The 13,810-nt window shown below is 44.8% G+C and overlaps 1 protein-coding gene across 5 annotated transcripts in view; it reads left to right on the top strand.

The window, feature by feature from the left end:
• Positions 1 to 13,810, top strand: part of LOC101844513 (IQCJ-SCHIP1 readthrough transcript protein) — a 608,362-nt gene that overhangs the window by 579,275 nt on the left and 15,277 nt on the right. For all 5 annotated transcript variants that reach the window (XM_040752659.1, XM_013124967.3, XM_005085698.4 and 2 more), the window contains one exon: positions 5,042 to 5,160. In XM_040752659.1, coding sequence (XP_040608593.1) covers positions 5,042 to 5,160 — 119 coding nt within the window. The remainder of the gene's footprint in view (positions 1 to 5,041; positions 5,161 to 13,810) is intronic.

The raw sequence follows: 13,810 nt of genomic DNA, 5'->3' as shown, positions 1-13,810 counted from the left end.
TGTGTGTGTGTGTGTGTGTGTGTGTGTGTGTGTGTGTGTGTGTGAACCTGCATGGTCTCCACTCAGCATATTGATGTGTCAGCAGCTCCTGGAACCCTGACTCCAATGGGCGAGGGAGACCAGTGACTCCGGAGGTGATGCGGCCCACATTACTTGGGAAGTTCTTCCTTTGTGAGCACCACTGTCCTTGTTAGCCTTGTGGAAAGTACAGTCTCCTGGTGTCTAGGGGACATCACTTCCAAACCCCTCCAACACACACACACAGATAGCAAATTCAAGCTCAAGTCTCCAGCACAATGTAATACCGAGTTTGCACAGACTCTCACAGACTTTGTTTGTCATACTTGGTACAATGCAGATAGATGCTTTATATATAGCCATTACGTTGTTCAGGGAATAGCAAGAATGAAGTGTGTGTACATGCTTAGTCCAGACAGATTTCTCCCTCATACACTTTCAGCCGTTGGTTGTTGAATCTCAGATACGGGGCTTGTTGCTAGGGAAGCTCACTGCTTTTGCTTCACTGCTTTTGCAAGCGAGTCTTTCTATGTGTAGCAGCATGGGAGGTGGAGATAGGGCAGTCGAGGCTCATGGGCAGTCAGCACTCTAACCACTGAGCCATTCTCCAGCACCACAGACATCATTCCACAGCGTTTCTGAGAGGTCCTGCCAGTTAGGTCCTGGGATTTCTTAGGCAGAGGTTCTTTGTGTGTGTGTGTGTGTGTGTGTGTGTGTGTGTGTGTGTGTGTGTGTGTGTGTACACGTACATCTTTGGAGGAGATTAAGTTCCTCGTAGTCTGGCAAGCCTTTCTGGTTGGCTGTGGTTGTGTCATGTTCATGAGTTAGGGGGAAGCCCTTGGTATTGTCCTGAACACAAGTGACCTTTTAATTAGGTTTAGTGTGTTCCTTATGGCTCACAGAAGTGTCTCCACACAAACAATGTGTACCAGTTACATGTATTTTAGAAATGTAAGACATGCCTAATTTTGTAAATTTCTGTACAGATTATTATGTTAAATGGCAAGTACCCACTGCTTCAGAGACACTGTGATGCTTCCAGCAAAGTAGCATGAGCCAGAAGTGAGCAGAAAGGAATGATATAGTTGTATCGTTATAAGGGATGGGTTCATGTTGTGTCCTGAAAACAACACGGAAGGGACCTGGAGACACTGGGTTTCAAATAGACAATGTCTACCCAAGGAAAACATTCTATTATTACCTTTAGGAAAGCTCTTCCTACCACATTTGGGGAATTGCAGTAGATAGATTTCACACTGGAAAGGGAATCTAAGTGCCCTGTGAGATCCCCTCCCTATAGCTTGCACGACTCCCTCGAAGGCCTTTGTAAGTCTGTCTGCCCAGACAGAGTGTGTGGCAGCAAGGAATGCAGTCCTGGCTGAGGACAAAACTGCCTGAGGCTGATTAAGGTTTAACATTTACCACAGTTTCACTTCCTTCTTGTTTTTGAGCAGCTTTTCTGTCTTGTGGTCACGAGCCACTATTCCTCAGTTGCTCTTTGGCTTAACAATATCAATTTTAGACATTTACATTTTGTTTATGAGGGTGTTTCCCAAGGCTTTTTAGTAGCAGATATAGTGCATCCAGAGAGTCATTTTGTGTTAACCTTTCCTTTTCTCTGGTGGCATCCCTGGGAGTTGTGAGATGTAATTGCCCTGTGCATAGAATTCCTCAGTGAACAGAAGACTCTGCCCTTACTAGTAAGTGGAAATGGTCGTACTTGGAACACTTGAAATCAGAAGTTCCAGAAAGAGAACTGTGGTCTGTGTAATGTGTGCTCTGCAATGCGTTGTTTTGTGCTTTTCTGGGAAGGCATCACATCTGTCAGAAGAAATGGATCCATAACTCTAGTCTCACAGTGTGTCTTCACCATAGGGCCCACTTTTACCATTAGCCTGCATGCTTTTCTTCTCAGTGTAGAGGAGAAGAAAGATCTGGAACCAGAAAGCATACACTCAAACCTAAAAATAGGGCAGCCTATGTTACCCTCAGTTTCTCGTCTTCTAAGCAGAGGTTATCGGAGGATTCACCATCATGTTACCATTTACTGCTAGCTACGTTACCACCAGACAGCTGCTGAGAACCTTCTTAGTAACTCTCCATCATCGGTGGAGATTATTTTCCAGTCTGATCTGAGAAGTCTTCCACGCACAAAAGCCACCAGCAATGTGACAGAGGAAGCAAGCTATTGACTTAACCACAAAACAGCTAAAAGTCAAAAGGACAAGTTTCCTTAATATAGAAAAGTTTAGAGCTCTCAGATCTCTGGAGAAAAATAGGAGCATAGGAATAAGTAATTCAGAGGAAAGAAAATACAGTGACACAAACACTTAAACATTTATTCTCACTAATAGATGGAAGGAATTGGAATAAAGAGAATAGGAACGCCTATCAAACTAGAAGCGACAGCCTGCACTGTTTGATCCACGTTAGCGGAACGCAGCAGAAGCCCACTTTGCATTGCTAGTGGGCGTGTGAACCAGAGCAGCTTTTCTGGGGAGCGGCATGACAAGATGTGTCAGAAGCTTCAACAAATGTTCACACACAGCTGATCTAGCAATCCCACTTCCAGGAACTCATGCCTGGGAAATCATCAGACATGTGGGCAGGGATTTATGTAAAGATGTTATTTTTCATTTGACACAACCCCAAGTGGCTAACTGTAGAGAGAAACCCCATAGGGTGGGGTGGTGAGCAATCGTTTGGAAGTGTGTTTCCAAAGAGTGTCACGTGCTATATGGGAACTCTTTAGTATATGCACACAATTTTTAAAAACTAGCAGGATATATACCAACTGTTAGCAACGGTCTCTCTAGGTAGCAGAACTGTCGTTAACATTTATGTTCTGTTTTGTTCAGTGGGATGGGAAACAGGAGGGAAGTGGTTCTTGCCCCCCACCAACACCATTATCTGTGGCGTTGTGCATTCCAGAAAGAACAGACTAGAAGCCAAGGGTGTGTGCACCTGGCATGGCAGTACCTTCATCGGCGCCACTTCCAGATCCTGACCAATTTGGGACCATCAAATTGTTGAGCATCAATCACGAACACTCACGTTATATCCCGGTTTTTATTTATTTGTTTATTTTATGTTCAGTTCTACTTATTAGTTTTCTGACTGTTGAGGACTTGTGGTTGAGACACTTACTTGATTTGTGTAATAATAATAATAATAAATGCATAAATGCAGATGGTATGGGGTGTGTTTCACAGCTTGGTCTGTGTTTGAGAGTGTGGCAGGCCTTGATGGAGATGCTGGTACTACAGTTGTTAGTGGTTAGCCAAATAAAAGGCATTCCTGCTTCCCTGGACAATTTCATAGTGACTTTCTTAGTGCTCAGTATTGGAGCAAGGCAACAAACAGAATTAAATCGGCATCTTCCTTATAAGAAATATCTGTATGAAAACATTTTGTGTTGTTTGTGTGTGCGCATACACACACGAGCTCCTGGTATTATATAATATCCTCCGTGTGTGCCAAAATGGGGCGGGGAGCGGGAGGCTGGTACATAGGTAGTTATCAGTGCTGTATCGATTACAAGAATGCTTATGGTATTACTCAAGAAACAAAGTGTTGAAGAGGACAGTGGACGAGAGCTTTCTTTGAATTACAAGTTTTCAAACCTTCTGGAATTAACTGGCTGGATCTAGCACCTCGGGATGTGTATTTTTAAAGTCCTAGTTCATTCTAACTTAGCCTGTAGAAGCCAGAACATGGGGACTGTTATAAACTACTATGCTGTCACATCTCATTGTGTTGTCCAATATGATACCCATATTCATCCTTGATGGCTTCTGAGCTCTTGAAATGAGGTCAGATTGACTGAGGAACTGAATTTAAATTTTAATTGACCAGTTGTTGGATTGAAATCCAGACAGCCTCCTGTGACCAGTGAGTGCTGTGAGACAGAGACATTCCCACTGCATTCTGCCTTTTACACGGGAGTGAAGTGAGCTGTTTGTCAGTCTATCCTTCCAACTGGATGTACAGCTCATCTTTCTGACACGGGAGTGCATAAACATGGCTCTAGATCCTTCTGTAGGGAGAGCAACAGCACCGCCAAGTCCTGTAACCAGCAGGGGTGGGGGAGCAGACCACACAACTTGCTCAGGGCACAAAATGGTCCCAATCATAACCTGTTCATCCCAGAAAACAGAGACCCCAAAATCTTGTCAGCCCAGGTTCCCTTTTGTTTTTGTAGTAGTTTTCTTTTTTAACTAAGGAAATCATTTCTAACCTTCTCCCCCACTGTTTAAAGGACTTAAAAGTTCAGCATGGTGAGTTTTTATGAGACTTTTAATAGGAAGCTGAGTATTGTAAACATACCTAAATGATCACAGTAGCATAGTTCAAGTCTTTTTACTCTACATGCTTGGAGTCAAAGATATGAGACTGATGAGGCCAATTACAACTTTCTAACTATCGCAGGCATTATATACGTGCTCATACACACTCTGCTAATAGGAGGCAAACTCCTAGACAGAAACAGTCATACCCAGCAAAATGTAAGCCCAGTGCAGGCAGATGTGGCACTGGTCCTTGGAGGCTCTGTGCCAGACCTAGCTATGACATCAGCCAGAGTCTAGTGTGCATGGCCGAATGAGTTCTTGTTCTTGCTGTCAAGGGTGTGAGCTGAAGGGACACGCAAGGGAGAGAGAAGGAAAGATTTGAGGAAAAGCCTCATTTGGGACCAGATTGATTGAACTTAGGAGAAATTGTTGGCCAGCCCTGAAGAGCAGGTGACAAGGACGGCTGTTACAAACCAACTCCATCTAGCCCAGTGGAGATGCATTGACACCACAATGATCACCTAAACTAGAGATCAAAAAAGGCACCAAAGAACTGGAATTGGAGCCCGAAGAAGCTGGCTTCATTTCAGCCTTAATAACTGAAACCTCTCTGGACTACCACCCATTTATTTTTCGTCGAATGTTACAGTCCAAGAATTTTAGCAAGGTGGACTGCCCAGGCTTGAAAAGTGTCTGTTCACTGATCAACACTTTCTTCTTTCTTGAAAATTTAGGCACAAAAAAATGAGAGAGAGTCGATCAGACAGAAGTTGGCCCTTGGCAGCTTCTTTGACGATGGCCCGGGGATCTATACCAGCTGCAGCAAAAGCGGGAAACCAAGCCTTTCCTCCAGGTGAGTGCACGTTTGGGTTGCTCTCCGGGTGAGTAGCGTGTGGGGTCTGGATGTCGGATACACGGCAGCCCTGTGTCCTTGTATGGTGAGTTCCGGGTTTTAGACTGACCCTTCCCCACTCGTGGCTTGGTGATTGTTGCTATGGCCTGTCACCCAGTTACATCAGGTGACATTTTTATGTTTCACTTGTCTTTGAAGAGAACACTGATTTCACAGTGTTGAGGGAATGAGTAATCAGGCCACAAGCCTAAGCAAGCCTTATTCCTGTGGCAGACCAGCAGATTTTCTGTTAAGCAGCCCCAAAACACCCAGAGTCCCCCCTCCTTAATATGGTTGATTGCAATGAATTACCATTACATGAGAAATATCATTCTCACTTTGATCATTCAATGTTTATTACTGTCCTTAGCTTGTCTGCCAGTTAATTTTTTAATGGGAGATTTTATTTTGTGTATGTTTCTCTCATTGGTTGATGAATAAAACACTGTGTGGTTAGTGGCCAGGCAGAAGAGATAGGTGGGGCGACCAGAGGAGGAGAATTCTGGGAACTGCAGCCCCAGAGGAGTCACTATGCGAGCCCGAGACGAGAGGATGTAAGCCAGGTGTTCTCCGGGAAGAGAAAACCACGCAGAAATACATGGATTAGTAGTATGGGTTAGTAATTAAGACAGAGCTAGCCAGTAAGAAGCCCAAGTTACCGGCCAACAGTTTCATAGTGAATACAGTGTCTGTCCGTGTGCTCATTTGGGGCAAGACAGTGACAGAACTGGGCGGGAAATTCCATAGCAGTTGGTCTTGGTCTTTATTTTAGGATATCATTACTCACCTGTCCTTACTTGTTTCAAGATGCTACTGGTAATTTGCATAGCTTTCCTTTTGAAATAAAGTATGATAAGGTTTCAATTTTGCCAGGAAAACAGAAATGGCTTCTGATCCTTTACCATGTTTTTATGTTGCCTGGGGAGTTAAAGTGAAGGTTCAGATTCAGTGTGTCTCGGCTGAGCTTGAAACCCCACATTTCTAGGCCACTCCCAGCTGATGACCATGCCACCAATCTGTAGACTGCTTGGATGAGTGACAGTATAGGTAATTTTCAAAAGTGTCACATTCCAAGTGATTGCTGAAGGCATACAGAACTCTTTTCATGGGGAGGGTGGTATCTGAAGATTCATCACTCCTTGATCCCCTCCGCCCACCCTCACTATGTGTCTCTTTGTCCTGTGAGCCTAAAGCAAACGCACCCTATGAAATACTTCCCTTAGCAGATATGAGCTTAATAGGGTTTCAGAAGAGCAGGTAGGTGGTGGTACTCACTATCCTGCAGCTAAGTCTCATGGATGGTTTCGATATTTGTCTTGGTTTGGTTTGTTTTTAAGGCAGGCCCTCACTATGCCCCTCTGGCTGGCCTTAACCTCTCAGAGAGCAGCCCTCCCCCGCCTCTCAGTGCTGGGATTAAAGAAGTGCACAAAACCACACCCGACTTCAGCAGCAATACCTTCTCAAATTGTTCCTTCTCTGATCGAGGCGTACTGAAGGTCCAGAGCTGCAGTGCCTGGAATATTGATGGCCTGGAGATGCTTCCCCATCCTTCCCTCTCCCACCCTGCCACCCTTTGGTGCCTCTCGGCATCCCCTCCCTAGAATTCCCAGAGCCACCCGAGACTTCCAGCAGAGCCAAATTGGAAAAGCACCGACGCCTCTTCCCCCTGGAGACAGCCACGCGAACACAAATGTGCTTCACAGCAGCACGTAGCAAGCTGTACTTGTTGGCTTGCCTTCCAGAGAGTATTTATAGTCTGTTCTTTCAGATGGGCTCATCTCTGTTCTGAGATGATATTTAATAAGGATCCTAGCTCTAAGAAACATCACTGCCTCTTGTCAATAGAAAATCTGCTCTGTTTGACCATCCTCACCCACAAATGGGGGTTCAGGGTGGGGTTGGGGAGGACTCCAGGAAGGCTCGGTTGCTGGTACATAACCCTATTGTATAACATCCTATTGGGTTGCATTTTTTATGTGTTACTGATTGCTTTTGTTCTTTGTTAATTTCATACATGCTTATAATGAATTCTGGTTCCTGTCTCCCACCACCTTCTCTGTTGTCCTCCCACCCCTCACAAACAGAAGCTCTCACTGGGCTGCAAACACCTTGCCTCTTACAGAAGTACTTGAGACTGTCAGCTTAACAATACCGTACACCAAAATGTACCAGAGCTGATGTGCTGGGTCAGTTAAACAACCAAAACCAGGTAGGCCTGTCGTGAGTCTACACCCTGAAGAGATCAGTCCTCAAGATGAAACGGAGTTTGTGAAGCAACCTTGTTTCTTATCTAAATTTAAACTAGAAAAAAAAAAGATGAAACGGAGTGCCAGATTTCAGATTAATCAGCAGAGCCAGGCAGGGTAACACAGGTCCAGCACAGGGAAGACCGAGCCAGAGAGGCCACAGTGAATTTGAGGCCAATACAGTAAGCACCAGGCTAGCTGCGGCTAACAAGTACAGACCACCCAAGTACTAGGATCTGATGTCGTTAGCTGGCTCTTCAAGGCCCAGCCTGCTGAAGCGAATGTGGTCTTTGCAAAACTAATCTGCTTTTAGAGGATGTGGATTTGCCTGCAAAAAATTAGTCATATTCAGTATGCGAGGTATTCTGAGGGGTGTGAAAATCTGAGTGTGTCAAGTCTGAGTGTGCCAGCCATGCCTCCGAGTTTAAGTTTGCATTGGTCCACTAGGTTTCAGCACTGCTGGGTTTCTCTAGACGGTGTTAGCTCTCTTAAAGCATTTTTTTAAAGTGGCAAGCTGTTAAATGTAAGCTAGGCTTACAATAATCCCATAAAGACATTTTATGCCTAGTGTTATAGCCAGAGAACTTGGGCTATTGCTGCATAACACAGCTCATTAGACCTGACTGGTACTGGAGTGTGGCATACACGGAGTGTCACATTTTCCTTCAAACTTTGCTAATCCAGACATAATCACCTTCTTAAACTGAGACGGTATGATCTTTGTCATTCTTTTATCATTTTGAAAAAGGTCTTAACTGCTTAATAGGAAATAAGGAAAGTGGATTATCTATTTTTTGAAATGAGATTTCCAAGAAATAACAGGTTTAGTACTATTCTTGGGAGGGAAAATAGTCTTGCTTTAACGCCAAGGCTGGCCTTCACCTTCCCATCCTCCTGCTGCAGTCTTGGGCATGCTGAGAGTAAAACACACCATCACTCCCAGATTTTCTTTTATATAATGCTTCCCTATAGAAATTTTCATTGGCCACATTAATGACCAGTGTCTACATTTTGAGCTTAAATAGCTTCGTGTTGAAGAAACAGGAACGTGCTCCGAGGACACACGATGGGAAGGTCATCAGCAGTAGGCATCTAAGAAATCTACACTTTTTCTCAATATATGTTTTTATTTAAATTAGAAACGTGAATGTTTCACATGTCAGTCCCAGCTCCTTCTCCCACTCCTCCTCCCTTGTCCCTCCACCAGCCCCCCCCAGCCCCCACCCAATCCCCAGGGAGGGTGAGCCCCTCCTTGGGGGATCTCTAAAGTCTGCCATTTCATCCTGGGCAGGACCTAGGCCCTTCCCCATGTGTCCAGGCTGAGAGAGAATCTCTCTATTTGGAATGGGCCCCCAAAGCTCATTTATAAACCATGGTGAACACTGATCTACTACCCAAATCCCAGTGATTTCTGTGGCCTCCTCCCTGGCACTACATTCATGGAGTCTAGTTCAGTTCCCTGTTGGCCTCTCAGCCATCAGTCTGGGGTTCAAGAGCTCCCCCCTTATCCAGTCAGCTGTCTTTGTGGGTTTCACCATCATGATCTTGACCCCTTTGCTCATCACTCCTCCATCTCTGTCACTAGGTTCCAAGAGTTCAGTTCAGTGTTTAGCTGTGGGTATCTGTCTCTGCTTCCATCAATCCCTGGATGAAGGTTCTAGGATGGCATATAGGGTAGTCATCAACCCTATCATCAAGGAGGGGCTATTAGTGTAGTCTCTCCACTATTGTTTAGTTTGCCAGTTGGTGTTATCCTTGTAGATCTCTGGAAATCTCACTAGTGTCAGCTCTCATCTCAAGCCTATAATGACTGGATCTATTATGGTATCTCTCATCCTGATCTCCTCTATTCTTACCTCAACTCAACCTTCCTGCTCCCCCATACCTTCTTTTCCCCTCCTCTTATTCCCCCTCTCTTTTTCTTGGTTCTCCCCTCCCCCGATATTCCCAATGTGCTCAGGAGATCTTGCCTCATTCCACTTCTCTGGGGTATCATGCATCTCTCTTGGGAACCTCCTTGTTTCCCAGACACACTGGCACTGGGATTGTAAGGTGGCACTCCCCTAATCCATATCTAAAATCCATGTATGAGTGAGTATATACCATGTTTGTCTTTTTGTGTCTGGGTTACCTCACTCAGGATGGTTTCCTCTAGTGCCATCCATTTGCCTGCAAATTTCAAGATTCTATTGTTTTTCTCTGCTGAGTAGTACTCCATTGTGTAAATGTACCACATTTTCTCTATCCACTCTTCATTTGGGGGGCATCTAGGTTGCTTTCATGTTCTGTCTATTACAAATAATGCTGCTATGAACGTAGTAGAACAGACATCCTTGTTGTATGAATGGGCATCTTTTGGATATATGCCTAAGAGTGGAATTGCTGGGTCTTGTGGTAGACTCAGACCCATTTTCCTGAGGAATTTCCATACTGATTTCCATAGTGGCTGTACTAGTTGGCACTCCCACCAGCAGTGGAAGAGTGTTCCCCTTTCTCCACATCCTCTCCAGCACAAACTGTCATTGGTGTTTTTGATTTTCACCATTCTGACAGGAGTAAGCTGGTATCTCAGAGTTGTTTTGATTTGCATTTCCCTAATGGCTAAGGATGTTGAGCACTTTCTCAAGTGTGTCTCAGCCATTTTATATTCCTCAATTGAGAATTCTCTATTTAGTTCAGTTCCCCACGTTTTAATTGGATCCTTTGGTGTTTTGGAGACTTGCTTCTTGAGTTCTTTGTAAATTTTGGAGATCAGTCTTCTGTCAGATGTGGGGTTAGTGAATATCTTTTCCCATTCTGTGGGCTGCCTTTTTGTCTTGCTGACTGTGTCCTTTGCTTTACAGAAGCTTCTCAACACTGCCACCCAAGCTGCCATTACAAAGAAAACTTCCTCTCCCCTCCCTTCTTCTTCCCTCACAGTAGTCACAGAGAGCTCTGGTTTTTCACCTCTTCTTACCTTAACTCAAGATGGGTTTTCTTTACTGTACATCAGTATAAAGGCATTTTAAATAGCCGTCTGCTTGATCACGCTTGAAGAGCGACCGAGTAGCCCTGGCGAACTGTATGTATCCTTCCCTCCAGGCTGTATGATAAAAAACAAACTCCCCGGAGTATTTTTGAGCAGCTGGTTTGAATAATTACTGTTTACTTATATCAACCATCCCGACATCCCCCAATAAAAATTCATTTCTTCCTTGGTCTTCTGTGTTTGTGGGCGAATGGTTGAAGTGAGGCCAGTACAAACGCATGCTATCTACTCTGTTGGGTAGGAGGTGGAAGCAGAGCCAACTCAGACCTGTAAGAGTGACCTCAGGAGGCTGTAAAGAAAAGAGACTCACAGGGGCTTTGAGTGTGTGTGTGTTATGAGTATGTGTGCATGTAAGTGTGTGTGCGTGAGTGTGTGTGAGTGCATGATGTGTGTGTGTGTGTGTGTGTGTGTGTGTGTGTATATGTACACTGAGGCAGCATCAGTTGCCAGGAAAATGAATCACTGTCTTGAATCTAACAGTAATAATTTTTGCATAATTTCCTGGAAGTAAGTGGAGTGGTTGTGTCAGCCCAGCATGAGAGAAAGGCTGACCTGTCTAAGTGCAGTGAGATTCACTCTGCAGCATCTTCCTTGAGACAGGAGGTTCATACTAAAGTGACTTATTGGTAACGTGTGGTGCATCGTTAAAAGTTCACATTAATCTCATGCACATGCTGTTAGTTTGTTTTCTGTTGTTGTTGTTGTTTATGTTTACATTGGTGGTACCAGCGCCACAGCAAATTGTGGTTCTGCCTTTGCTGTTACTTCTGCTTGTACAGTCACCTGGCCTGCTCCAGAAAACCTGTCTTTTCGCATTCCCTTGTTTCAAGGAGGCCTCTAGTATTCTCAAATATTACACAATTCCAAAAGCAAGGCAGGATTTAAAGTGGACCTTTTGAGAAGTAATAAGATTAAAATAGCAAAGCAAATTTAATTATGTAAGCTATTCTTCTCTTTCACAAATCTGAAAGAAAAGCAAATTGGTATTTGTGAAATTTTCTTTGTCTAAGAAATAGCCTTGCTTTACAATAATGCCAGTGACCCCAGATTAATTAGGTGCAATTAATTTTGTGCAGACTAAATTTGACATCTTGCTAAAGGCATAACCAGCTGTACCCTGTCTTAGGAATTATCAACAATGAGAATTCAATTGCCTGAGCTGTTGCAAAAGGGGCTGGGGGTGGGCAAGGGCTACATGTTTTATTAAAATTGGCGTCGGTGGACAGCTGAATGTTTAATTAAAAGAGCTTCTAGGAATTAGCTTTCGTTTTGCATGATCTTTGACATGTTCTCATGATACCATCCGTGAAATGTATGCTCCCTTTAGACGGTGGTCACGCGCGTGTGTTGGGCCCTGGGTGTGCAAATGCTGCCAGTAGAAGTGAGTCCCATGGACAGCAGTGAGCTGGTCGTCTGGAGGTCGAGCAGCATCCTTCCTTCTCTGTCGAGGCTGGTGACCGGGCTCAACCTAACTGTTTCCCCAGCCAGCCCCATCCTTTAGTTCAATCTTCTACAACTTTCCTGTGCCAGTAAGACTGTTCTTTTGTAGATTATCACATGCATGAAACCCATCGGAGAGGTTTGTAGAGAACACAAGCCCTTACATGTTGCTATTTAAACAGATTATGGGGGTGGGCTGTCTGGTGGCCATAATTTGTTGTGTCTTCTCGGATGTATAATAGACCCCCAGTTAAGTAGATAAGTAGATAAGTAGGTAGGTAGGTAGGTAGGTAGAGTAGGTAGATAGATAGATAGATAGATAGATAGATAGATAGATAGATAGATACAAAGTATCAGTAAAAACACGATTAAAAGAAAAACTACCTTTGCATCATAGTACCCCATTTTTTCAGGCTCTGGTACCTCTCTCTTCAGTTGCTCCCAGATTCGTCCTCCCACAACCATTCAGAGGACAAAGAAATGATGCATCTCCTCACTGTGTTGACAGCAGTAACCTCCAGAGTGCTGTCTGAATCAGTCCCTAGGAAGGAGGCAGCATGGCAGTGTCTTAAGAGCCAGAGGACCTGACTCAGAATCCTGAGTGCCATTTAGTAGCACTTGCTGATGACTGCACTTGTGCCTCAGCTGTCTCATCTGTAAAATGGGTGTGATAACTGAGCCTTCTTTAAGGCGAGTGAAGTTCCCAAAGAGTGCCTGGTCTCCGCTCTCTTGGTACTTGCTATCATTGTTTCTGTTACATTTTTATTTGCTTCCACATACTGCTGATTATGACACATGAAAAATTAAAAAAAAAACCACTGCCAATTACATGTCCTCTCAGCATTTAGGACTCATTTTAGACTTGTTTGGATATACACTTATTTACATGCTTTTATCAATTCTTTGAGAACTCCACACAAATTATTTTGATCCTATTCACCCTCTGCTTCCGCCCCTAACTCCTTCCAGAACCGCCCCCACCTCTCACCGCCTCCCAGTTTGGTGTTCGTCGTTGCTGTCTTAGCAATCCACAGAGTCCAGTGTGTGCCGCCCGTGTGCTCATGGGTGGCAGGCACCCACTGAAGCGTGGTCAACCTGCCAGCGGCCACACCCGTAACACGAGCCCAGTGCCCCTCCCCCGGGAGCTCACCACCTGTTAGCTTCCCAGTCAAGGGTAGGGACTCATGCGCCCCATCCCCCCTCCGTGCCAGAATGCTGACTGACGTGATCACTTGCAGGTCCTATGTAAGCAGCAGCAGTGCTGTGACTCCATGAGTTCAGCGCTCCTGTCATAGGCAGACTCTGTCATTTGGTGACGGTCTCCTGGAACGTGTCACCATCAGAGTCGAATTCCCCGTGTACCTACACCAAGCCTTGCTTGTCCCCACAGTGACGCCCTTGCTGGGTGGGTGCTGGGAACCTAGGTCCTCTGCAAGAACAAGTGCTCCTAACCCTGAGTCATCTAACTCCCCAGGAGTTCATCTTGAAAGGGCCGTTTTTAAGGTAAAGCTTACCATAGAGCCACGCCTAAGTAGAAACCTCTGAATGTTTCTTGGTATGATCATAATAGGGGTGAAAGCTGTGTTTCCATGTTGAGAAGTATAAAGTGTGTTGAAGTATTCACCTACAAGTAAGAGTGGAGCTCAGAGGCGCAAAATACAAACACAGCCGACTAATCCAGTTCATCTCAAAACCGCCAAGTACTGACTGCCATCTGCCATATTTTTGGAGCCACATAGATGCCTGACAAAGGAAGGCTTGCATCTCTACCCCGCACGGCTCTGGCAGCTGCCAGCAAGAGAGGGATGTTTTGATTCAGAGGCTAAGTAGAGTAAGTCGGCTGTCTTGGAGAAACACAGAGTTCTGCCAGTTAGCTGGGGTCTATGGTTTACTGCAG

This window comes from Mesocricetus auratus, unplaced genomic scaffold, assembly GCF_017639785.1.
Source record: "Mesocricetus auratus isolate SY011 unplaced genomic scaffold, BCM_Maur_2.0 Super-Scaffold_100009, whole genome shotgun sequence".
NCBI lineage: Eukaryota > Metazoa > Chordata > Mammalia > Rodentia > Cricetidae > Mesocricetus > Mesocricetus auratus.
This window is presented reverse-complemented; position numbering and strand designations above follow the sequence as displayed.